This window comes from Empidonax traillii, unplaced genomic scaffold (assembly GCF_003031625.1).
Source record: "Empidonax traillii isolate 1590-97213 ecotype Southwest subspecies unplaced genomic scaffold, ASM303162v1 scaffold94:size1391941, whole genome shotgun sequence".
Lineage (NCBI taxonomy): Eukaryota > Metazoa > Chordata > Aves > Passeriformes > Tyrannidae > Empidonax > Empidonax traillii.
In genome coordinates this window covers 646,862-673,579 of record NW_020955287.1, presented here as the reverse complement: position 1 = coordinate 673,579, position 26,718 = coordinate 646,862, and the positions used below count along the sequence as shown (strand labels likewise).

Here is a 26,718-nt window from a genome sequence, read left to right as displayed (position 1 = left end):
CCACCTCTAAAATAATGCCAGTGCTATTTTTTCTTCAGAAACAAACTTTAGTTGAAGAAATTAAATATTTTGAGAGTTGAGGATTTACAAGTCTCTTAATTATTATAGGGACGCCACCCACCCTTACTGCTTTTAATGAAAGTTTTGAACTGGGGTAGTTTATTCACCGTAAACTGCAGCGAAGGGGAGCTGATTATTGTGCTGATTATTGAAGAGCCTTTTAAATAAACAACTCTTGGCATGGAGCTTCCTTAGGCGTTGTTAGCATGATCTTGAAATGTGATTTAAAATGAATGTGAGATCAGTAGCTTAAATCTATTTCAGAGGTTTTTGGTTAAGTGTTTTACTTGACTGAGTTCATGTCTAAGATCTGAAAAGTGAAGAACAGAACAGGAAACATTGTATATGGTGGATTCTGAATTAAACAGTACTGAATTTTGCTTTTTTTCTGTTAAAAGTGATCTTGTATACTGCTTTCCATCTTTATTTTAAAACTTTTAAAAAGAAACACAACAAAATACATAGCATGCCTGAGAGACCAAGGAAACCATGACACTTTCTCTACTTCATGCTTCTTTTGGCTTAGGCTTATATTTTAGCATTTTGAAAGAAAAAGTATGATGCAAATGAAAGATTGATGTTAAAAATTTGTATGTATTCCCATTTCTACTGTATTTTTGTATTCAGTGTTTAAAACCTTCCTTCCTATAAAGAAAAAGATGGAATTTTGGCTTTTGAAGCAAGCCCTGAATTGAAGCAGGTAGTTGCACAGCCCCAGAGCAAACCAGGGTTTTGAGAATTTGGTGCTTCTGCTTGACGTGTGTGTTTCCTGTGTTAGCCATGTCCATGGATAAATCGATTGAGTCTACAGATTTGAAGGCTTCGGGGCAGATTGGACCCCAAATTTTGACAGTTCATCACCATCACTAATCTGCTGTTAAAAATCCCTGGATGTGGCCCAGCACTCTTGTGGATGTTCTTTGCGTGCTGCTTCTCACAGCGTGGAGATAAATGCACAGAACCTACCAGTGTACTTTGTACTGCTGTGCAAGCAGTTATGGTTCTCTGCTGAATTTACCAAAGAATTGAAATTCTTTCCTGGATTTCCCGGATAGATACTGTATATCTTTGGAAAAGGTGTCTTTGAGTAGTTTACAAAGTATTTCTTGCTAAGTTACACTTACCCTGCATATCTTTACTTCTGCATCCGTCTTGAGCTGTTCTTGGCTTCTTACACTCTTATTACTGACCTGTTAAGTGTTATTTCATTGCCATTTGCTTTCATTTTTCATCATCAGTTTCAGTCCAAAAAGACGATCCTTTAATACACTCAAGATGCAAAACCTGACTCTATTTTAGAGCAGTGGAAGTACTGTGATACTTTTCTTGAGTTGGATAATTTCCATTTTAATGTTTCTTAGTTCAAAAGGAACCACTGTATGTAGAGGTAACTGAAAACAGGAATGTTTTTTTATGAAGTTGACAAATTTAATAATATCCAGCTTTTAAAGCAATTCTGACTATCCTTGTATTTACCTGTTTTCAAATTCTACCATGATTTTACTGCTCATTCTCATTATATCTGAAGTAAATAATTTCTATCTTGCACATTTAAAAAGAGAGGACTGCAAACCTATAAATAATTTTGATTTTGCTAGCGTTTGATTTTTTTTTTATATATATAGTCAAAAATCTCCTGAAGAATGAGGGCGAAAAAGGTTTGAATTTGAGGTGAGGGATCAAAGACTATTATTTCAGTCTGGATCAAATGTGTTCTCAATTATATATTCATGGGAAATAAGCTTTCAAAAAACTTATGCTCTAGCTTTTCTTTAGGCACAGTTACTTGATACATGTAGCTGTCAAAGACCGATGGATCAGCTTTCAATCCTGAAAAAAAGGATTGAAAAATCCTTTAAAAGCTGAAAACAGTCAAATAAGGTCCCATCAGATCTGATCAGATGAAAGATATTTCTGGTCTAATGCCTCGCTGCCAACGAGGTCATAATAGATAGCATGGACACGTAGCTATGACTTGGACAAGTAAATATCAGTACTTCTCTGGCATGTCTTGTTAACATCCATCAATTTGTATTTTATGACCTTCTTCCTTGTTTTTGCAGTTGTCACTTAAACAATACATAGCTGAGAGAGAAGATTGCCCAATGCTCTTTAATTCTTTGTTATGTAATTCCCTAGAATACTTGATCATTTTTTCATTAGACACCATATTTGTGGTTTTTAGCCAAATGATTGGGTTAAGTTTTTCTCCAAAAAGATGCTATCCACTGAAGAATCATGTATACCTGTTGACAAATTTAGACAGCCTTTTTTCCTAGATTTAAGTTGGAAGGTATAAAGCCAATAAAAATTACCACTGATTCCAGTGAATAAAATGTGTCTGTGGGGTTGACTGTCCAAAATAAATTACTGTCATTGTCCTGTTTGCCAGTTGCCGTTTCATGTTCAAGTCCCTACTGTGTGATACTTTGCGACTTTTTAATATTGGTGAACTGTTTAATATTGTTGAACTTTTTAATACTGATGAATGCAATTTAATAGTGTTAAAACTGCTGTTTGTTCCTTTTCCTGTTTGGAAAAATAATTTTTTCATTTAAGTGTGGAGCTAATTAAGGTAATTAATAATTCATAGAAGTATGTTTGTTTTGGTATGGATGGGAATTAAGCTTTGAGGAGTCCAGTGGAAATGAAGAGGAACAGCTGTTTCATACAACTGCTAACTGAATAATTAAATAAATGTGAATGATTTGTATGGAAAATTACCAGGTACAACTGTTTTTTTATCTCGGCTCTTCAATTAGCAGCATGTGTAATTATTTTTCCAAATTCTTAATTTTGCTTGGTTTTTGGTTTTGTTTTTCTTTTCAGGATGGATTAGATGCTTTGGTATATGACTTGGATTTTCCTGCCTTAAGAAAAAACAAAAACATTGATAACTTCCTAAACAGGTGTAAGTATTTAATGTCTTTAAGTATCAAAAAAGAAAAAAGTGGTTCTAGCTTTTTGGAAGGCAGCTGGGGATTTGGGGTGCATTAAGTTTTGGGATGCAAGTTGTTTTAAGAGTGATTATTTATTTATTTCCCAGTGAGAACTGACAAATGAACTGTGCAAATCTCATCCCCTGCATTGATTCACTGGACACTGAATGTCCAATCTGTTGCCCCTGTAAATGGCATTGTCTGCAGTGGCACAAAGCCTGTGAAGAGAAAGGCCTGCTGTTTTTGTTAGGGCAACTCTCTGGGTTCCCATAACTTGCTTTCTAATTTCATGTGCTAATATATCATAAACAATTACCAGTAAAATATCATAAAGATGCATAGAGTGTCAAGAAATTGTATTAAAGATTTGTTCACAGACTGGAGCATTGTCTTTTGTAAACTTTTTTTTTTAAAGTATAAAAGGTATCTTTTCATGAATATTGTCTGCAGAATTCTCTGTATTTACTCTGTATTTGTCCACTGCCAGATTTCCTGCACATTCTACTCTATAATAGCACTTTAAACTGATAAGGTTGATGTTTTTAATAAAAGTCATAGTTCCATATTTTTTAAATTAAAATAAACAAACCACAAACAAACAAGAAACCAAAAAGACAGTTAGAAATCAAGTCTTTTCTAAAGGCTACCAAACTGACAAATTCTGGAAATCACAGCAGAAATGTTAGCTGATTCAAGACTTGCTCCCACCTGTGGACTAAATGGGCAAACCTTAAAATTAAGCTAATATTATTAGATTTTTATATTTTCATGGCAAATATAAAGTAATTTCGCTAAAATAATTTTTGTCTTTGCTTCACTGAAATTTATGTTGGGTTTTTTTCTTGTTTCCAAGGTGTTTTCAAATAGTTTATTTTGTGAAACTGAAAGCTATGATAGTGAATTTGTGGGGTTTATTTTATGTTATTCTCCATTTGTGGGAATTTATAAGTCCACTAAATCCAGTTGATGGCTCAGTTGTACGTAAGTTGGTTGCTGAAAAGCCTAAGCTCAAATGTTCTGTTTAACTTTTCACAGTTCAAACTGTGTTTGATATCATACACCGAGTTACATACACATTTGTATACTCAGTTATTTACTGAGAAGGTGTGGTGAAACTCTTGGAGAAAAGAGAAGTTGTATTAGGCAAAGGAAATACTCATTGCAACAGATACTTTGCATGTAATTTTTATGAATAGTGAAATTATTAGTGAGTCTCAGAAAGCTTCACTTTTGCAATTGAGTGAAAGAAAATTTATGTTTATGGTCTGATAATGAATATCTGTAGGTATAAATTATATACTGTGTTGTAAGATGTGACCTGAAGTAATATGGAAGTGGAGAACAGAACATCTTATTTTGCTTAAAACTGCCTGTAGAACATTAATCTTGCAGTGTTTGTGGAAATATGAAAGTGAGCTGTGGATGTGCAAATAGTTGCCTTACAGGGAACTGTCAAGTCTAGTTTGCCTTGAATTTCTGTTAAAAAAAAAAGACATTTTCATGTCATTTTAATTCTAATAGAAGACTGTTTAAAATGTCTTTTTGCAGTACTAGTGGTCCAGTTTGCACCATTATTGTAGAAGTTTAAAATAAATTTCTAGGTGGCAAATAAAATGAGTTTGCTTCCTTTGTTTTATAGACAGATGGACTTTATCCCCTCTTACTTGTGGAACCTCCAAAATCTGCTTCTATTGGCAGAGGTTTTGAGGATGATTTTTTCGAATATAGAAGCTTATTAATTTTCTACCATATAGAATTAAAAGAATAAGGAAATCAGTATTAAAGATAGCTGAGAGCCATACTTTGCAGCAGAGTCTCAGTTTATTTCAACACAGAATCCAGGGTTATAACCAAACTTCAGAGACTGCCCTTCAGATGTATTTTCCTCAGTTCTGTTTTGTGCATAGGCGAGGCTTGTGATTGAATACCATTTAAAGGATTCATATTGTGCTTAGCTTTCTTTTGCACCAATGTCCAGCTGTTCATTCAGAAGTGGTGAACCTCCTGTTGTGAGATTACTAGGCAGTAAGTTAACAATAGCTAGAAAATTGCTGTCATGGGAGTTTCTGCATTTTGGTTTTTTGCAGTTTTGCTCCTCCTCTACTATAGGTCAGTTTTCACCAGGGCAAATAAGGCAATCCATTATTTGTTTGAATTACTGAATGTTTCGATCCTTGTGTAAGAATTTATCAGAATTTGCAATTCTACTGTAATTTATTGAAATCAGCTAGTGATGTGCTGCATTGTAAAGGGTTGGCTTTACATTAGAGAGTAATGCAACAGAGTACTTAGTCAAACAAAACGATGTGTGTTCCTGCTGTGGTAATAAAATCTTACTGAAATTTTATTGTACATGTGCTGTGTTTGTTTTAAATCGTGGGCTGTGTAGGTAGAAATCTAATTGTAATTTTCTGACATCTGCCTCGTAGTTTTTTAATAATTTTAAAAAAATTTGATTTCTCCTTCTTTCTCTTCCCCTGTCCTTATTTCTTTCTAAACTTTACTTTTAGGCCTAGAATATTATTTTTGAAAATATCATTGCATAATTTATTTTATTTGAAGCATATCTGTTTAGTAGAACTTCCTTGCTTTTAGAAATACTGAAGCATGAAGCTTTTCTACGTAATCTCATGCCAGTGTTGACCCACATGGATTAAAATAGACTGTTTTAATCTTTGACCAAATTTGGAATTAGAATATCTGCCCACTGGGAGTTTGTAAATTATTGTAGTTTATAGAATGACAGGTTTATATAAATAATTGCCATGATTCCCACTGCATGTTTTAAATTAAAATCTACTCTTTTTTTTAGTATTAGGAGTCACAGAAGTGCAGAAAAGTGAAAGCTTTGTTTTTTAAAAAAACTATTTTTCAAATTTCTTGTAGTGTAGTTCTGATACTTTCCTGAATGTGTTGCATATTTATTCAGAAATAATCTTTTTATGCTGATGAGCTTACAGCAAGACCATGCTGGATACGAAATTTTTGTAGAGCTTTTTTTTTTTAGGTAATTATTTTTAAAGAAATTCCTAAATTAACATCTGTAATGTGATTGTACGGTAGAGTCCTTGCATTATGTTTATGTCAGGTTTTGGTTACTGTGGTAATGAGAATGAGGTCATGCATTCTGCAGAGAATTTTTCAATAGGAAGGTAGGTTCTTTGAGCAGGACTTCTTCTAAAAAACTATGAAAAAAGGAAATTGGATGACTGGGTTTAATTAAGTTGATTATATAAGAAATGTGAATTTTGTTCTATGTAGATAAAGACACGGTAAATAAAATGAGAGATCTGCGCATGAAAGCTGAGGATTATGAAGTGGTGAAGGTGATCGGTAGAGGGGCATTTGGGGAGGTTCAGTTGGTAAGTTAAGTTTCTATTTGTACATTTGACTGTATTCTGTAGTATTTGCTCATGCATCTGTTTCTGAGTACAGGGTTTAGCAGATGCAGTCTTACGATATTAAAACCATTAACTCAGTGAAATTTTATTACTTAATAACTCATGGAAATGCTTTTGAAAATGTCGTATTTCAGTACTGTTAAAGTCCACAAGTACTTATTCTGCATTGTAATCATTCTTCTCTGTTAAAATAAAATGGAATATATATTCCTCATAATCAAGAAAATTAACCTTTACTGCTCCTTACACGGACACTTGAAGAAGTCTTGAGGACTAGAAGAGTTTCTGCCAGTTCAGGGACTACACCAGATTTTTGTGGGCATAGTTCTCACAGATGAGAGATGTGTGTTGTTTGTGATACGTTAGCAGCCAGGCTTGTTCATCCTGCTTTATTTAATTGAGAGCTGGTGGAAGAAACTGGAAATATGGCAGCAATTATGCACATCTACTAATGAACTCTGGAAAATGCTTGTAGTTTTAACTTTGTAGTATTTAACAGGTGCTAATATTTGTCCTTTTAAAGACACATATGCAAATTACATGAACGACTGCTAAGCCTATGGACTTCTATGTTGAATAGTTCCAGCAAGTATTTTAAAAGTAATGCTTTGTCAGATAATAGAATGTAATAATTTTCTAGGCCTACGGTATATAATCCTTTATAAAAATGTGAATCGTCTTATAAAACGTGTTGAATAGTGAAGCAGGACAAGTGATGTTTTCAGTGATGTTCTTCATATGTTAATATGGCAAACTAATATGTTCTGTATGTCATGTTTGTCTTCATAGGTAAGGCATAAATCCTCAAGGAGAGTGTATGCTATGAAGCTTCTGAGCAAATTTGAGATGATAAAAAGATCAGATTCTGCATTCTTCTGGGAAGAAAGGGATATTATGGCTTTTGCTAATAGTCCCTGGGTTGTTCAGGTATAGTGATACTCTTTTTCAAATATTTTCATTATAGAATAGTTTGGTTACAACACTGCATGACTTGGAATTGCATGTTTTCATTTTTTGCATTTCACAGTCTATTTTTTTTTTAATTGGTCTATTAGGGAAATACATTATTGACATCAGGAATGCTGTACAAAACAATAGATACTACACGTGCTTCAGAACTGTATTTTGTCACAACATTTACAAGATGTTAAGCTATTCTGTTTATTATTAAAGCTCTTTGCCAGATATGTGTTGGTGAGTCTGCTCTGTAGTAATTCTTTGAGGCATCCAGCATACCAGAAAGATGTGCTTAAGACACAGCTTCTGTATATTCTGATTTCTTTGTGTATCTTTGATTGCAAATTGTGCCTGCTCTGATTATTTTTCCCTCATTTCAGTATTATTACTGACAGTTTTTTGGGAAGCACTGCTGCCTTTGAGGTTCTAAGGAGTGTGTTTGAACCAATCGTGCATTGTGTACACACGTCAACTTGTTAATTTAAACTGTTCTTACCCTTAAGTTAAGAGACTTAAATCTGCTCTGATGAACACAGCATTGACAACTTTAAGGGAAATATTTTTATTTAATTGTATAAAATTTAGGCTCATTTTCTATACAATAAATATGTTGACAGTAGAAAAATAAACATTTAGTGATAATACAAATAGAATAAGGCAGATGTTTGCAACACAGTAATTTCATGTTTGCGTATTTGTCAAGTAGCATCCTAGTGGGAAAGAAACATTTTTTCTTATTATGTAATAAATGGTCTTTGAATTGATCTCAAGATCTATTGCATTAGATTGACTAACCTTAACTTGTAACCAGCACTCTACTTCTCCCACTGTAATATAAAGGGATGGAAAATCTGTCTGAAATGTGCTTTAGAGATTAATTTATTTTTAGGAGGTCTGCAAGATGATGCAAAGTTGATGCAGTAGTTGTAGCAATTGTGTTGCTTTGTAAATCAGTTTGTGCAGAAATGCCTTTGATTTCCAAAAGCAAAACATTAAAGAAAACTGGAATGTTCAGTGACTTATCTTTTGTTCATTTGCTTTTTACAGTTGTTTTATGCTTTCCAAGATGACCGTTACCTTTACATGGTGATGGAATACATGCCTGGTGGGGACCTTGTGAATTTAATGAGTAACTACGATGTTCCGGAGAAATGGGCCAGATTTTACACTGCTGAAGTTGTACTTGCATTAGATGCAATTCACTCAATGGGTTTTATACACAGGTGAGAAACTAAAAAGTGTTGTTACATGGTGAGGTTTTATTCCTGGTGCTGCCAGAATGACTTCAGTTTGTTTAGGCAGTTTTAATAATGTTATTACTTCGATATTATTTCATAATTATTCCATCTTACAGCTTCAAAAGTTCTTGCCATCAGAAACTATTAAGTCTGAGGAGATACAGTCAAAGTGAAGGCTTTCAACAGGCCAATGTTGGGAACTGATAAAATTGTTCCACTGTACCAAGAGATACAAGAATAAAAATGCATGTTGGCCCCAAAATGGTTCTTTTTTTTTTATTAGAAAAAGCTGTTTTGGGAATTTGATCACAGTAGTATCCACTGTTAGGAATTATTAATTCTCTGCTAGGCATTTGAAGCCTCAGTGACCCATGAAACAAGAATCTGTGAACAATGTGAGGAAAATCTCCCAGCCATATGTTCTCTTGTAAAGGACAAGAAGGAAAACTGAGATGCAGAGCAAAGGGACTTAGCTTAGTTTTGTCTGCACTTGCCCTAAAGTGAAATGTAGACACTTCTCAGATAGGTAGAGAAGTTTCCTTTTTAATTTTTGAAATTGTATCTGTTGTTAGCTTTTAATTGCATTAACCGGGAGCAGAAGAATAATTTTTTCAACAGAAAATACAGGAAGAACTTGAGTAAGCGTATAGTATACTCTATAGTATATAAGTTTTCAATTTGCAATTTGGTCAAAAGATCAGTGTTAACATATAAGCTTTTGCAAAAAAGCAAACACAAAGCAAAACAAAGTACTAATCCATTGCTTGAGTAGGATCTAGAGCATCATTAATTATGTAGCTATGCTGCTTCTGATGGATAAATTATCTGGCTGAATGAACCATTTGTGCATGTGTATTGCAAGCTTTAGAAAGCAGGCATTAGAAGTTACCTGCAACACAGCAAGCTTTTTTCGTGAAAATTTGGATTATTTTGAAACCAGCAGAGTTTTTTGAATTTGTTTTCCGCTGGAGTTATCTGTTCAACTCTGAGGAATGAAAAGAAACTGATGAAAATGTGGGCCCACTGCTCAAGGGATCAGGGACAGAGTGACAAAGGACATGGAAATTACTTTTCCACCTTTGCCTCGGCTTTCATTGGTAAGATCTGCCTTCAGGCCTGTGAGGGCCCTGTACCTAGTGGCATTTCTCTGGCAGAGGAAGATCAGTCTGAGTCCAGTTATGCAAACTGGACATGCACATGCCCAAGGCAGCAGGTGGGATGTGCCAAAGGTCACGAGGGAGCTGACCATGAACCTTATGATAGTGCTCTCTCTCACCTTTGGAGTGCTGTGGGGATTAAGAGATTCCTGATGAGTGGAAGGAAGCAAATGGCACACACCTGTCTTGCCCCAAAAAGGGCCAGGAGCAGAGGGTCAGGGAAGCTGCAGGCTAGTCACTGTAAGGGCAGTTGGATTAAATTCTCAGGAAACCATCCAAGCATGTGGATGGGAAGGTGATTGGAAACAATCATGGATTTATGAAGGGTAAAGCATGCTTTACCAACCCAATTGCCTTCTGTGATGATGGGCTTCACTGATGAGGGGAGAGCAGTGAGTGTTGTTTGTCTTGACTTCAGCAGAGTTGTAGATGTAGCCAGACTAGAAAGGTGCAGTTTGAATAGGTAGAACAAAGGATTATACTGTCCAACCAACAGTCAGCTACCAGCGATTCCTCAGAAGTTTGGTACTAGGGATTAACACTATGTTTTAATTCACAACATGAGCAGTGTTCAGGAAAGACAGAAAACCTCAGTCACGAGCTGCCCAGCAGGACTTTATAGAAAAGGTGGAGCCAGACTGGACTTACATGCCAAAAATTTGAAAGGCTACGGATGACACAAATTGCAGCAAGGGAATATCTAGCTATTCACTAGGAATCATTTTCTCCACTATGAGGGAGGTCAAGCAGTGGAAGAGAGCCCTGAAGATGTTGTGGAATCTCTATCCTCAGAAAAGAATCAAATCTTGCCTGGATTTTACCCTGAGTAACTTCATATAACTTTGAAGTTGAATCTAACTTGGTAGCTATACTTTGGTCAGGCAGTTAACTGAGAGTTTTACAAAAATCCCTCACAACCGAAATTATTCTGTGAGTATACTGGTACATTTACACTACATTTTATTTGACAGTTATGTCCAGAGTTCTTCTTTGAGGTCTCTGAAACATACTTTGTCCTGAAACTTGTGTTGTGATGTCTTGATAATTGTTTCCTACTATTCTGCTTCAGTATATTCAGTAACATCCCCATGCTGCACTTTACCAGTTACTTTATGAAAACTTCTGTTCTATAATGGAAGGACTTTGTGGAAAAGGATATAAGGCAATACTCAATAATCCTTTTCAGTCATAGAAAAATAGTTGTTCACATTAATAGAATTCTGAAAATGGCATCCCTGAAGTTATTCCCTTAAAATAGAAGTGTTACAGAGAAGTAGTTATGTTTTCAGTGTCTGTTTGAGATAACTCACTCATTCTTCAACCAGTGAGTGTTTTTTTTTTTAGGAACTTGAGGTTCAAGATTGATGTCCAGATTTATTAAATTCGGAGACTTAAGGCTGTGTTCTCACATCCGCTGTACTTTTTAAAAATGCTGTAGTTCAACAGTCTGTGTGTTGGGCATCATACTTAGAGAAAGCACAAAAAATATGGAGGGAGGTAGTGGTGGTGTTTTAAAGTTGCTGGTTTTCCTTATAATGTTGCATCTGAAAGACTTCTATTGTTTCAGTAAATTAAATTGATTTATTTATTTAATTTAAAAAATATATATGTTTCTCCTTTCAGAGATGTGAAGCCTGATAATATGCTGCTAGATAAAGCTGGTCATTTAAAATTAGCTGATTTTGGTACTTGTATGAAGATGAACAAGGTAAACATATGTTTGTAATTTCGCTTTTCTGTTTGTGAAAGGAAAACATACTTAAAAGTGAAAAGAAAATACACTGAAAACTTTTCAGCTAGATGAGCAGAGTTGAAAGTTCCACTCTGTTCCCATTACTGCTCTTCATGGTCATAGCAAAAAATGTCCCTGCCCATGGCAGGGGGTTGGAACTAGATGATCTTTAATGTTGCTTCCAACCCAACCCATTCTGTGATCCTGTGATTCATGCATCTTATTCAACGACAAGGTAAAATGCAGAAGTGGTTCTTTGGGTACTGTTTTCTAGAGAAACTTTCTGAAGTCAAGCCTTTGATTGTCTCTAGATCCTCAGGGTTATTTCTTTAAGTCTTTGGTTATGAAAAGTTAATGCGAAGAAGTGAGATCATTTTTACGTAGTGTGTCAGTAATGAGAGAATCAAAACTGACGTGCGAGTCGCTGAATACCAGTTGTACTTATTAGCCACATGTTGACATAGCACAAGGAAAAATCTGAAGGAAGCAGGTGTCAGAGAATTATTTCTTTTTTAAAAATATATCCTGAGGTCATTAAAAAAATATTTTGCAACAGTATTTCACATACCATGAAGCACTGCTGTTCCCTAGACAAAACGGATTGGTTTGTGTTAGCCTGCACGTATATTTGAGGAAAACAATCTGAAATATGTGGTACTTAGTAGAGTCAGTGTAATATGTACATTGTGTTCTCATCGTATTCCAGGAGCTTTGAATAAATTACTGTGCTTGGCTGCTTTGCCATAAATAAAAGGCCACAGTAAAAACCAAATGCAGGTTATGTGTACAAATTCAGAGCTTTCTCACTAACAGCCCACTTCAGTAGAATAGCTGACACAATATTTGGCTTTATTTTGACTTTATATAGAGTTATTCTTGACTGATTATGTTCTTCACAGAGAGGAATTTTGAATTACGGAAAAGCACTATCTTGCTGCTTAAGCTGTATGTGCAAAAAAAAAAAAAATAGAAAAAATGTTGCAAAACTTTGCTGTACATTAGCATCACTGAAGTAAACTTGTGTCAGCATAATCTTAGATTTTGTACTACTCTGAACAAAGTTGTCCGATTTGACTCTTGAGCCTAGTCTTGGTTCCTCTAGTCTTTTGAAAGAGGAAGGTTAATCTGTAGAAGAAAAGCTGCTCAGCATAGGAGTTTAATTTAGATGCATTCTGGATTTGCTGCACATGCAACACTGGATTAATATTTGTTTTATTTACTTAGTTATATATTTTAATGCAAGCATTTCTACTGATCCCTTCCTAGGAATGGCTTAGGATTATTTCAGAAGTGCCTGAGTGGCACTTAGAAATGGTGTGTGGTTGCAGCCTCAGCATTCTGGGTGACAGCTCCAGTGTGACTGATCTCAGATCTGCCAGCCCTTTCTCAGGGGTGTGAGGAACATCAAATGTTCTCCTCACCTGTTACCTGTTTTGAAGTCTGTCTACTTAGAGTTTCAAAGCCCTGTCTACAGCCCAGTCTTCCTGGCATTAAGTATATTGAGTCAGAGATAAAAAGTTTGTACTTTATCTGTTCCTGTCAGCAAAATCCCTGATGTTGACCCATTTATGCTAACAGAGGAGCTTTCACTATTTACAGTACATCCTATCAGTATATGACACATTTATGTTGGCATGAACAGTGTGTGCAGGGCCTAGGTGCAATTCTCATTATTTCTTGCATACTAACAGAAGTTTTTAAAGTAACTTTCACTGTGTCTGACAGATCTAGTGCTTTGCTCTGGATGTAGCAGTTTAGACTTCAAAAATATTAAAATACCCATTCAAAAAAGAATGTTTGTTGACAAAAGTCGATGTGGATCTGTTGATGTTGCTTAGGGTGCATAAACTCTTGGAAATGATTTGCAATTTTGGATCCTATATTTGGACCTGAGTGTTTTCCTGGTCTTTGTAGGAAGGTATGGTACGATGTGATACGGCTGTGGGAACACCAGACTATATCTCTCCTGAAGTACTGAAGTCCCAGGGAGGTGATGGTTACTATGGGCGAGAATGTGACTGGTGGTCAGTTGGAGTCTTCTTGTATGAGATGCTTGTAGGTGAGTAGTCGGATAATCAGAATTGACTACACTGCTTAATCAGACTTCATGTTAAAATCACTGTTGTTTTCCACTTTATTACTCTTCTGACATAACCTGTGATTTACTGATCCTGGTATTTACAGAATATGTTTTAGAAGAATTCTGTCACAGTTCTTAAACATTTGGCCTTACCCCTTGTTTACTTGTTGCTTACATTGTTGCGTGTGTAGTTCACATATTAAAAATCAAGTACTTTTGGTTTGCTTTTTAACTTTTGTGGTTCTGCTTTTTCAGGGGATACACCTTTTTATGCAGATTCTTTGGTTGGAACGTACAGTAAGATTATGAACCATAAGAACTCCCTTACTTTCCCTGATGACAATGACATTTCTAAAGAGGCAAAAAACCTTATTTGTGCCTTTTTAACTGATAGGTAAGACTTAAATTTTATTCACAACAAAAATAAGCCTTTATTAAGACAATTTCTTTTCATGATGAAGGAAAATACATATTTGTTTTATGTGGGCTTTTAAACCGCTCAAGAGAAGTGAAATTCTTATTGTCTTGGCATGAATGGAGTGTAACAACTTGGCAGCTGTGTGTCCATGATGCAGAGCTTCTTATGGACAAGAGTTAAAATCAGACCGTGTTCTGAAATGTAGCTGTAGTGCTCATATAGTTATCTTCTTATGAAAACTTTTGAGTTATGTCTACTTCTTACCATAGTTGGAGGGGTGTTTTATTGCTTTTGTTCTTATATTATGCCTTAAAATCAGTCTTTCCTTCAGAATAATTTATGTAATCTCACATGTTTAACCAAAACTGTCTTTAACAGGGAAGTGAGACTGGGACGAAATGGCGTAGAAGAAATTAAACGACACCTTTTCTTCAAAAATGATCAGTGGGCTTGGGAAACACTCAGAGACAGTAAGTACAGTGCTCTTTTCAGAGATGATGATCTGGCTTACTTATGTATTGTGTTAGCAAAAGGACCTCTGTATTTTGTTTAAAAGAATTTAAAATTTTATTTACCCTGTACCAAGGAAATAGATTTCTTAGTCACTTGAGTAATATAATGATTATTATCATACTATTTTGCATTTTTCCCAGCTGTAGCACCAGTTGTGCCTGACTTAAGTAGTGACATTGACACGAGTAATTTTGATGATCTGGAAGAAGACAAAGGAGAGGAAGAAACATTTCCCATACCAAAAGCGTTTGTGGGCAACCAGCTTCCTTTTGTAGGATTTACGTATTACAGCAACCGTCGGTACGTGTGCAGAGAGCAAGCTCGTGGTAACTCTCTTGTCAACAGACTTTCTGACTCTTACCAACCAGTATTTAGATAAAAGTCTATTTGGATGCTTAATAACAATTCAGAATACTAATAAATTACAGTCTTTTGATACTCTGCTAGGCATCAGCTCCTTAAAATATCACACTGTGTTTTTGAATGTCCTGTTCTGCTATGAGAAGATTATATAGTAATGTTGCAGAAGCTAAGCAAGAAAAATCCACTAGGCAGAGTTACCTGCAGAGCACTGAATTGTATATGTAGAGTCATGAATCAGGGGTAGGAATGTCCATTTGTTTTACTGCAAATTACTGTTCCTGAGCTGTAGATGAAGTTTCCGTTCTTTCCATCACTGTTTTAGCATGTAGTAAATTAAACCTCAGCTTACTAGAAATATTTCCTACTTGCCTGCTTTTTGCTTTATAAATTTCTTTTTAAGTACCCATCTACTGCAGAGTGAGATTGTGACACTTTACAGTTTTCACTATTGCTTGGAAGACTTGAAAGTTAAAATTATATTCATTCATACTTTCAACTGTCATTATTATTGTAGGCCCTGTGGATAGCTATATCTACATTCAGAAATCTAAATAACTTTTTGTTATTTTGAAAGCTGCTTTTAATTGCGGTGGGTGTCAGTCAGGTCCAAAATGGGCTAAAACTTCCAGTAGACCATGTCAGATAGAGAATATTAGTTTTAATAGCATTTCTGCATAGGAAAACCTTAGAGGAAATAAATCTGGTTTTCATGTTGCATAAAAGAGGAAACACTTTTCCAAGCCTGTGGTGAAATTCTTTCCATCTCTGCAGAGAGTTGGATTTGTTGTTGCTTTCTGCATAGTGAGGCATAGAAGGACTTGCAGGCTTTTCATATAGGTTGTGAGTTCAGCAGTTTGAGAGTCTTTGAGTCTATTTGCCTTGCAAAAAAATCTTGGAATATGTTGTCAAGAAGGTGAAGTAGCATACAGAAGCTTGTTAATATCAGAATTTCTTCTCTCCCCATCTTCCCTTTTGGGAGACAGTATCAGGAATTTGGAGAACTAAATGACTGTGGTTTTGCTGTCATGGAAGAATGCTGCTGCTAAATACTATCATAAATTTGTAGGCTTACTAGAACTATAATGCTGGTCTAGAATTGAATTTTGTCCTATAATATTCTGCTGGTGTTATTGTCTTGAAAAGTCTGAAGTGACCATCTTTTGCAGGTCACGTGTTGGAGAGTTCTTCTCACATAATCTGATGCACTTAAGAGATGCTTTACTCTCTCCAGTTCAGTTATCAGGCCAAGAAAATCACATCAGATACCAAAGGAATTTGAAGATAGTGATTTGTATTTATTTACCTGACTTTTCAGAATTGTCATGAATAGAAATTTGTAGTATTTTTAGAAAACACTTACGTAAAATAAGAACACTGGCTTCAGGGCAAACTTTTTGTGTGTGGAACTCTTAGTAACTTTGTTGAAAGATACACAAGCTCTGCAGACTTTGCTTCATTATTGCTACTTGCTGCACAAGTGCCTGAGTAAATATTTATGGGATGGAAGCCAATGAGAGTGTTGTAACCAAGGAAAGCAAAGATTATTTTTTTTTAATGCTTATTAAAAAAGAAAAGTGGTTGTATTAGTATTTGGCAGAAATCCTTTTTTCTACAGAGTTTCTACTGCAGCTTTCTACTTTACCTTTTACAATAAATCAAGCTTTTCAGTTAAATGTGCTTAAATGATTATGTTGCTATTTGGTTATCCACATTTTGGAGCAATAAATCTTTTAGGTTATCTTTTAGGATGATTTTATTATTTTAGTGTTTTTTTCATAGTCTTGCCTTTAAATAAACAACTCTTCCAATATAACTTTTAATATGTTTTTGCAGGTATTTAGCTGCCTCTGCAGAAAATTCCAATGATAACAGAACAGGCCCGACTGTGGACAAAAGTGTGGTATGTCTTACTGATTTTCAGCTTTGTTTTGTCCTAGTAAAGAATCTATTGCATGGACATAAACTGTTTTGAGTTAGAAATGTCATAAATTTTTTTAGTGTTTGAAGTATGAGAAACCAGTTAATAACTTTTAGATGTTTACTATGATCTCCCTAATAAAATGATTGAAAAAACAGAATTCACTTCTTCATATAACATTGGTTTTCCTGAATTGGATAAAATAGCTGAAACTGCATGCTCTTTTTGTGGAAAAGGATTCACAGTTTTTATCTGTAAAGTATTTGTGCAGCATATTTAGAGTGCTTTGTCTATCTCAGATATGTATGCTAGCTTTGCAGCAACCATGGAGCCTGGACATGAGTGGGATGGGAAACTTGGGCTTTCCAGCAACCCACCAGTTTAACTCTGGAGCTGGGCTTCCTATGAACCCAAGTGGGAGGTGGCAGATAATGTGCCAGGCTTGGGTGTTCTGCTCCTTCCCAAGGCTACCCCACAAGCTATTGGGAATTAGGGCAATGAAGATCATCATTCTTGCAGTTCACCTTGCAAGAAATGATCAGAAATTCTTTCAGTTACTGCTTCCCAAGCTCCCTGACAGTTGGGTTTCTAGGCAGGTACCCTAAGGTGTTTGAAACAAGGCCTACTTGGATTCTCTGTAAGTTCTGATGTAAATCAAGCTATTCCCTTAGGTTGGTTTTGTATTTTAAAAATTCCATTCTTTCCAGAAAAAAAAACTTTTCAAAGGATTGATAATTAACTAAAAGAAGTCTTGGCTTTGACTAGGATTTACTTTGTTAGTATTTAGTTCTGCTATATTTTCTGTTGAGAGTAGAAAAGAAGCAGATATCAATCTATGTTCCATTTTCTCTTAAACTTGCAATGTAAGGGTTTTAATGATATATGGCACTATCCAGAGAAAATTTGAAAGGGCAGGGAAACTGTGTCCGTTTTTGAGCAAATGTATTAATTAATCATTGCAGTGTCTTGATTCTTTATGTATGTTGATGTGTTCCACACATTTTGCTTTCCTCATAAGCATTTAACTGTTGATATAGTAAAATTTAAAAAACGAGCCAGACTTTCAAATATTTGAAGATACTTAAACTGCGTGTTGGCTTTTGGTTGATTTGGAAAAGAGTTACTGAATGGACTTGGCGTGATTAGTGGGATACAGGCAACTGTGTGTAGTTCAAGAACCCTCGATAGTCCTGCCCATATTGTCAGATAGATTTGAATGTCTTGTCATTTCCGAGTTTTGGGAGGTGAAACTCTGGAAGGATCTGAGTGATATAGGGAGGTTTAAATAAATGTTAAGTTTTTACTACAAGGTATTTTTACCCCACAGTTCTTTCTCAGCTGTTTTTCTTTCATTACATGCTGCATTGAAAACGGTAATGTTGACACATGGTTAGCAAATTAATTAGTTCTGGAAATATAACACAAGATGTTACCTGGTCTATCTGATTTTGAAGTGGTACTGAGTGTCTTCTAGGAGAGACTGAGTGCCACAAATTTCCAAGAAATTAATTGTGTTTTGTGAGTGTGTAAAACTTGACAGAACTAGACCGTGAAGTTAAACAGAAATGGAATTCAACATCCTTTTACTGGATTTCAAACCTTTTTTAAGATCTCATTGTTTACTTTGGTTTAGTGCTACCATAACCACCTGTCAACAGTTTAGATATTAAGAAAGAGATTCTTTTGCACTGGACCTTAACTTTTCTTCACTCCTCAGGGTGCAGAACCAGATGCACTATGCTGTGGTGATTAAGATAGAGAGAGAGAAAAAAAAAAAGTATGACATTTCCAAAGGGATTTTTCTTGACTTCTCTGCTCTACACAGGCTTTTCTACAGTACTTTCCTCCCCTGCTTCCTGCTCAAAATGGAAACTGAGAACAAACTAAAACTTAAAGGAATGCTTTTATACTGAGTTAATTGTAACTCAGGATTTTCTTAAGGTATTATTTAGTCTGTTGATATCAGATTGTGAACTAGTCCGGAAGCCTGTTGTCTTGTACTGATATAATTAGACTGCTCAGCAAGCTTAGATAGGCCCCTTGGGGTACAGCCCTCTGTGAGAACATCCAGAGACAGAAAGAAGCAAGAGGATGCAATAGCTGTCCAAACTAGTAGGAGCCAGTACAGAAATGCTCCAGTTGCCAGATGTCTTTTTGAACCTGTTCCTCATCTGTCCCATTTAGTTCCTGTCTGCACCCTGTCTGGAAGGGCTATAACGTGAATAACCAAGAAATGGAAGAGCAATTACATGGAAACTTCTTTATCCTCTGTTTTGTCATTTGGCATTTGCTGTGGTCCTTTTTTACTAAAGTGAGAGATAGCCTTTAAGTAGTCTTGCTTCTTGCTTTATTTCTGATTGGTTCATACCAAGGAGGTAAATGTGTTGTATACTGGTCCTCCTTCCTCAAAGTTTAGCTTTAGAGGCCATCTCTGTTTTTTTCACTACAACCATTGCCTGATAGTGTTATATTCTATGTCACACCAGTAATTCATTTTCTGGAGCTGCCCTATAAGTGCTGAGATGTCTAATTTTTGGAGGTTTTTTGAGTTTTTGGAGTTAAACCAGGAAACAAGAAAGCAAAAGATCAGAACCACTTGAATATGTTGCTTTGAAGAGAACCTAGATTAGGAATATAATTCTTCTTTATGCAGTTCCAAGAGTGTTGAGGGAAAAGTGGAAGAAATAAATAGGCTGAAATACTGACAAGATCAGTGGAAAGGTTTGTAGTGAATCAGCACAAGACTGACTTAATGAGCTTCCTCAAAGTTGAAACCATCTTGTTAACTGAGGATTTTGGTGATGTTGGATTGGGATTACTGTGCCCAGGATTCAGTAGAAGGTAGATATTTTAAGACTACATGAAAAGACTGAATTTTTTAATTTATCCTGCTGGCAAACAGTACATGCTATACAGTAATGTTCTGTATTAGCATCTAAAGTTTGTTACTGTTTTTCAAACCTTAGTATAGTTCTAGCTGTAAAAAACGTAACATCTGACTAAATAGATATTAAGAACATTTTCTCCCCATTGCTAATAACCGATAAGCCTGGTTCTGCTTCCTGAACTTGTTGGGAGCTTGAAGATGCATTGCAAAATACATGTGGTGGTTCATGCTAGAAAAAGAAATTTTGAGACTAACTAAAGTGCTTTCTTATGTCTTTGCAGTGATATCTTTAGCCAGATTCTGAAGATACATAAAACAAGGACAATTTGATTTAGTTTAGCCCTGTGAATTTTGATGATACCCTAAAATTTTGTGTGCATGCAAATAACAAAGCAGTGTTGTTTCTTGTAATTAAATTTCTTAGCATTTGGGGTGGGAGGGCATCACATTTTAGTAAGGTAAAAAATTAGTGTTTTGATAGGAGAGAGTAAGCTGTGATACAATCTACGCAGAACTGAATATTCTGAAATGCTTTTTTAAAGTTTCTAAATTTAATGCATGTTCTTTCATGTACAAATATGTATTTAAAGCTGGAAAATATGCAGAAGATGATCTATGAGTTGGAAGAACAGCTACATAATGAAATGCAGTTGAAGGATGAAATGGAGCAAAAGTGCAGGTGAGACTTTGAACTTTATTGTTTACATAGTTTAAATACATCTGACACTTCAGTTCTGTGTTACTGCTTTGGGGATTACCAGAATAACACTAAGAATGGTATTGTAGTTCTCCAAGGGAGTTCCAGGCACAGATTTAAGTAATTCCAAAATTTTCTTGAGTGTAGTATGAAGAAAATGTTTTCTTTTCATTGACACCCGTGTAACACACATTCTTTCTGAACACTCGAGTGTTTGAGTTTATCTGATATCTCTGTAGTCAGATGTTTTATTGCACTGAGGTACACGCTGATCATGCTGATTTTTCTTGAAGATAAGATACTGTATATATGGCATGTATTAGATTTTTAAAATTAACTAGCTGGTTTCTAAATACAGGGTACTTGTTGGAAAACCTTTTTTTTTTTTTTTTTTTTTGTGAATGACAGATAAGAACAGCTGTTTGCTTTCTAAAGTTGTTTCTACCATATTGAAAGAAGTAACTAGTGAGAATTTGCATTTTTCTTGCAGCTACACTTATGAACAAACAGTTGTGATTCTTACTTTCTGATAACCACGCATTTTTACTTAGATTCATGCAAACTAAATTCCCCTTCAATCAGTTCTCTCTTTGAAGTGTTTTCCTGAAGGACTAAATAATGCCAGGAGGCAACATAGGTACAGGATACAGGAAGAATTTAGGCTTGTGAATTAGGACCAAAGTGTGTAGCTGTACAAGCCACTGATGTGTAAACTGGTAACCCAAGTGGTCTGGTGGGAATTTAGGCTGTGTGACACTTTTGGTTGCTTCAACACAACCTCAGTGTTCACGCGTTCTGCTTGCTTTCCACAAGCAGGATGTACCTTGCTTGAAGGATATTCAGTAATTGTCCTCCTGCAGTACTACTGAAGTTGTCAGAACACAACAGTGTGTCTTCTGGTATGTCGTACCATTCACTGCAGAGTTAGTAGATGGGATATATTGCTGTAAATGCTCATTTTTGTACCTGCCAGATAGCATTGTCTGGTTCCTTTTTGTGACCTCTTTTGAAGAGGGCTACTTAGCTACAAAAATGCAGTGGGTGTGTCAGTGTTGTTGCCAGATAACCTCACTCTTTATTTCAGTGTTCTAATACGTTGCTTCAAAATAGGGACTTTCAAATCCTATTATTCAGATATCTTTATCTATGGTAGGGAGCTGCTTACTGCTGAATAAGGAACTATTTTAGGTATTTGGAAAGTCACAAGTAGAGGAAGTTTTAGCAGTTTACCAGGGTATTCTAATTTTAAGGATAACCTGTTGTGTACATACTCTGTTTCACATTTGCAGATTTAGGAATAAAATGTGACACCTGAAGTTTTGCATATTTATTCTGCAACAAAGTGGATAATTACTTACTATATTTTACGAGTTATTTCCAATGGTTGATTGTCTTCTTCAGCATTAGTCAAAATGTGAATGTTCACTTTAGTAACGGTCACAAATTGTTTCACTAGAAAAACGATGTATAATGTATCTTGTTTAATGAGCTTTTTTTATTTTTAGATCTTCAAATATAAAACTAGACAAGATAATGAAAGAACTGGATGAAGAGGTAATTTTTTTCCTCACTGAAGCCACCTTAGTTGGGTAGAGAGTGGAGTAAAGAATAGTACTTTCATGATTCTAAGATATTTCTTCTGTGACTAAAAACCATGACTGAGTTTAAGTTGGAGACCAAACCATCATGTTTCAATATGTTACATCTGGAGAGAGTGTCCCTGGTGGTGCAGTGGCTAAACCACAGCGTTGTCAATGCTGAGATCTGGGTTCGATTCCCGGTTAGGACACTCCCTGGGCAGATGGAGCTCGCTAGCCCTGTAAGGCAATCCATCTACGTCCTGAGGACCTCACTGCCACCGTCCAAGCGTGCTTGGCCCCGGCAGATGAACCTCAGGATTAAAGGGTGGGCTCAGTTCCGCGCACACTGTGTCTCACCTAAAAAAAAAAAAATCCAATGCGCAGGCTGGAAGGTGGAAAGACCTTCCCCGGTTCTTCGTTCGCGAAGAGACTGGCCATTTACATCTGGAGATACATTTTTATTTGTACACATATTAAAAGCTTTTGCTTTCTGTAAATCATGCTGATTTATGTTTTCCTCTGCTAAATATTTTGCTTATTCTTGCTCATCACAATTTCTCTGGAGTTTATCAAAATCAATTACTATAAAAATTATTATACAGATGATTTTCTACTGAGTCCTTATGTTGTCTCTTAATAATTTTAATGGTTACTTTATATATAATCATATTAACAACAGTTTTCCTAGTAATTTCATAAATTTGTCATGCAGAAGTTAAAAAAGACATAGTTTCTGAAAACATATTCAAGAAAGCCAGAAACTCATTCATTGGAAACAATGCATCAGTTTCCCTAATTAATTAGTTGCAGAGATACTGGTTTAGGGATCATTCCTTAAAAAGTAAATAGAAAATACAATTGCTTCTTATTTTAGGGAAATCAGAGGAAGAACTTGGAAACAACACTGTCTCAGATTGAGAAGGAAAAGATGGTATTGCAACATAAGATAAATGAGTATCAAAGAAAATTTGAACAAGAGAATGAAAGAAGACGAAATGTGGAAAATGAAGGTATGCCATACTGACCAAACATTGGCACTGATGAGGTATATGATTTGTTTTGGGGTATAATACTACCATGACATCCTAAGTGCTATCCAACTTTAAAGGTATCTTTTCAAATAATAAACACAAATTTTGAGTTTTTGTCTGAATACAATATTTTTGTTCTCATTTTCAAATTCTTTGCAGTGTGAGTTGTTGGTTTGCAAGCATAAAATTTGACATAAAAATATATGTAATTAATAAAAAACCAACAAAAAGAGTATTATATGCCAGGAATTTTTTAGAGCATGTTTTTGTAAAAAAAAAAAAAACACCCCAAGAACAAAACCCTAAGGATGTTTTTTAATCTGCTGTGTTAATGGTGCCATTTCTCATTAGTGTCCACACTAAAAGATCAGATGGAAGACTTGAAAAAAATCAGCCAGCATTCACAAATTTCAAATGAGAAGATAACACAATTACAAAAACAGGTATGTTGCTTCTGTTCTTTGTCTTCATTATTACTTAGATGTCATCATTCAAATGTATTGAGCATTCAGATGTAACCAAACTGGACCCAATAATTTTTATATTTGAGAATCTTGTCTGGTTTATTTTAACAGCTAGAAGAAGCGAATGATTTGCTGAGGACAGAATCTGATACAGCAGCAAGACTGAGGAAGGGTAACACAGAAATGAGCAAGTCATTAAGTCAGTTAGAATCACTGAATAGAGAACTGCAGGAAAGGTGCAGAGTCCTGGAAAGCACAAAACTGCAGGTGGAGAAAGATTATTACCAACTACAAGCAGCTTTGGAGTCGGAACGAAGGGACAAAAGTCATGGATCTGAAATGATTGGAGAGCTACAGGGTAATTCTTCTGTATTTATATTTTACTGAAAAAATTGTGATGACCCTACTTCATTAAATAAAGTACAGTTAGATAAAGAAAGGAAAGCCAACCTGCAAACCAACTGTGATTTAACAATTTCTGAAGATTGGATCTTATTTCCTGGATTATGTCTGAGCAGCTCTTGGGAGGGAGGGAGAGTATCAAAACCAAAGAGTGGCAAACAGTGATTGTGAATCTGGGGCTTCTCTGGCTAAAAGTCTGAGCCCAGTTGTGCAAAAATATGAACAGCTGATACAGTGCTAGAGAAGACACACCACTCTCCTACTGCCTTGTGCAGTTGCCACATTGAAGTATCCTGCACTTTCTCTTGATTCGTTTGTGGAGAAAGTGATCTTGCTGTTAAATTGCATTGTTTTCTTTTACTATGATTCTACATTTATAAGATGAAGGACATAGTAAGGGATGCAGATGTGGAATCCCTTTTTTTCAGGATGCTTGGAACCTCCTATCACTTGTACTGATTCTTTATACCAGGAACTATTCAGATACATTAGTTCATGACTGTGCCTGTGCTAATGGATCCTGTCTCTTAACTTGTCATTTTAAACCATCTGTCTGGAGTACTGAGGTTTCCATGAGTCACAGTCTTTGGATGAGGACTTTTCCTTTCCATACTAAAAGGAATCTTAAAATTTGGAGACTTTTTACCAGGACCTGTAGTTTTAGAATAAGGGGTAATGGTTTTAAATTGAAAGAGAATAGATTTACATTATATATAGGAAGAAATCTTTTACAATAAGGATGGTGAGACCCTGGGACAGAGAAATTGTTGTTGCCCTGTCCCTGGAAGTGTTCCAGGCTGGGTCAGATGGGGCTTTGAGCAACTTGATCTACTGAAAGGTGTTCCTGCATATGGCAGGGAGTTTGAACTAGATGGTCGTCAAAGGTGTTTTCCAACTTGTGAGGACGTGATTCTACTTAGTATTTACTGTAAACTTCTGATGCTGCACAGGGCCTTGCAGTAGATGCTGTGTGGTAGGGGGAATAGTTCCTTCAGCTGTGTCAGAGCACTTAAAATCCTAGAGTGGTTTCAGTTGGAAAAGACTCTTAAGATCATTGAGTCCAACTGTCAACCCAGTGCTGCCAAGTCCACCACTACCTCATGTTCCTAAGTGCCACCTTCACATGGTTTTTGAACACATCCAGGAATGGTGATTCCACCACTTCCCTGGGCAGCCTGTTTCAATGCCTCACTACCCTTTCTGTGAAGAACTTTTTCCTAATACCCAATCTAAACCTCCTCTGATGCCATCTTGTAGGTGGGTGTCCTGTTAACTGGGACCTCCCCATGATTTGAGTCACAGTTGGGTAAATACATATTGGATTAGTACCTGTAGATCCATCTGAGACTGACTTTCTGTGTAATGTACCTTATCTATGTATTAGTGAAGTTAACACTGGAAAAGGTGCTTGTTGCATAGCATAGCAGAACTTGGATTAATGGAAGACATTTTGCATATTAGATATGGGAAGTGATGGAAGGCAGGTACCAATTTTGCATGTGATTGGTTTTTGTGGATTGTTACTGATGGCGTGCATAGAGTGGCTAAAAAGGTCAGTTTCCTCTACAATCTACAGCCTTTGCGTGCTTGAAAATTTTGAAGCCGTAAATACTTTATGGGCCCAGAAATCAATAAAAGTTAAAAAGCCAATTGATCTAAGTCAAGTAACTAATATTGAGTGGTATTTAATTTCTTGTGGCAGTTCGGATTACAACCTTACAAGAAGAAGTAAAAAATGTTAAAAACAATCTCGAAAGAGTGGAAGCGGAAAGAAAACAAGTACAGGATATGCTTAATCATTCAGAAAAGGTATGGTAAAATGGTGTTGGGACTAATGTTCTTTGTCCGCTTTTGACTATATTTTCACTGAGTATTTATTGATGTTTCCAATTCCTCTGTTATATACTCTAAATTAGCCCTATATTAAAATTATTAACTAAATAGTGCTAATTTGCAATCTCATGAGGATGGTCTCACAAATCCTTGGATAGTTCTTACTTGTAGCATTTGGCATGAAAATCTCGTTTGTTGTTCACTATCACAGATTCAATAATCCAACCCTTCTGCCTCTAGCAAGGAAACTTTTTCTGCCTGCCCAACTATGGCTGCAGAGAGTTGCCTCTGAAACTCTATGAACTTTTAAAAATCTGAAATTTAAATTTCTGCTTTTATTGGATTTTAATTTGATTGGAACAGTGCCAGGCCTTTTGATCAACTTTGGAGCTGAAGCATTTCGATTTTTCTGTCTTTCAATCCTTCCTTCTGAATGGTAGCAGCATGTTCCCCTATTGTCTCTGATCCCCTCCATAAGATGGAGAAACAAGTAAAGAAGAGTAAAAGGAAATCCTGCACCCTTTCTCCAGACAGACTATGTAGTTAGCTCTGTGTTTTGAGGTCAGGTAAAGCCTTACTGTGCTGTGCAGTGTATGCAAATAAACCAGAAAGGTGTGACTACCTATGAGGGAAGGGGCAAGCAATTCTAATTTGATGTTACATGAAGCAGCTATTCAAAGGCAAGTCCCTGTCTCTTAAAGCTCATCTCCAGTGCTTGTTTCGTGAGTTACTGTTAATGGCTGGCAGTTCCAGCAATGAAATAACAGAATGGTATCCAGGTAACAATAAATCAGATTCCTCTGTGCTCTAGCATTTTCAGTCCATTAGTTGTATGTTTCCAATTTAGATGACTACTTACTATTCAAATGGAGAAGTTTCCATTATTTTAACAATTGATTGACTACTGAAAAAAGTTAATGAAGTTTTCTCCAGAGCACTGAGTACAGGTTTTGTTTGTTAACCTTTTTTATTAAGCATGGAAAATAACACTGATAATTTCTTGATAACAAAAAGTTAACATTAAAGAAGGGAGTAGAGGAAATGTGAT

General features: G+C 35.8%; 1 protein-coding gene across 6 annotated transcripts in view; it reads left to right on the top strand.

The window, feature by feature from the left end:
- The window catches only part of ROCK1 (Rho associated coiled-coil containing protein kinase 1), an 89,945-nt gene that overhangs the window by 30,084 nt on the left and 33,143 nt on the right, over positions 1-26,718 (top strand). For 4 of the 6 annotated variants that reach the window (XR_003571016.1, XR_003571015.1, XM_027881746.1 and 1 more), the window contains exons 2-17: positions 2,890-2,971; positions 6,261-6,361; positions 7,190-7,327; positions 8,405-8,580; positions 11,376-11,460; positions 13,399-13,543; positions 13,820-13,958; positions 14,361-14,452; positions 14,636-14,795; positions 16,692-16,758; positions 20,254-20,342; positions 21,866-21,914; positions 22,815-22,950; positions 23,323-23,414; positions 23,547-23,793; positions 25,540-25,646. Coding sequence is in view for 4 of the 6 variants with exons in the window: in XM_027881746.1 (XP_027737547.1) it covers positions 2,890-2,971; positions 6,261-6,361; positions 7,190-7,327; positions 8,405-8,580; positions 11,376-11,460; positions 13,399-13,543; positions 13,820-13,958; positions 14,361-14,452; positions 14,636-14,795; positions 16,692-16,758; positions 20,254-20,342; positions 21,866-21,914; positions 22,815-22,950; positions 23,323-23,414; positions 23,547-23,793; positions 25,540-25,646 (1,905 nt within the window). In the remaining 2 variants the exon portion in view is untranslated. Of the gene's footprint in view, positions 1-2,889; positions 2,972-4,954; positions 5,025-6,260; positions 6,362-7,189; positions 7,328-8,404; positions 8,581-11,375; positions 11,461-13,398; positions 13,544-13,819; positions 13,959-14,360; positions 14,453-14,635; positions 14,796-16,691; positions 16,759-20,253; positions 20,343-21,865; positions 21,915-22,814; positions 22,951-23,322; positions 23,415-23,546; positions 23,794-25,539; positions 25,647-26,718 lie in introns of those variants that run through there. The other 2 variants (XM_027881748.1, XM_027881747.1) reach the window with 2 other exon arrangements.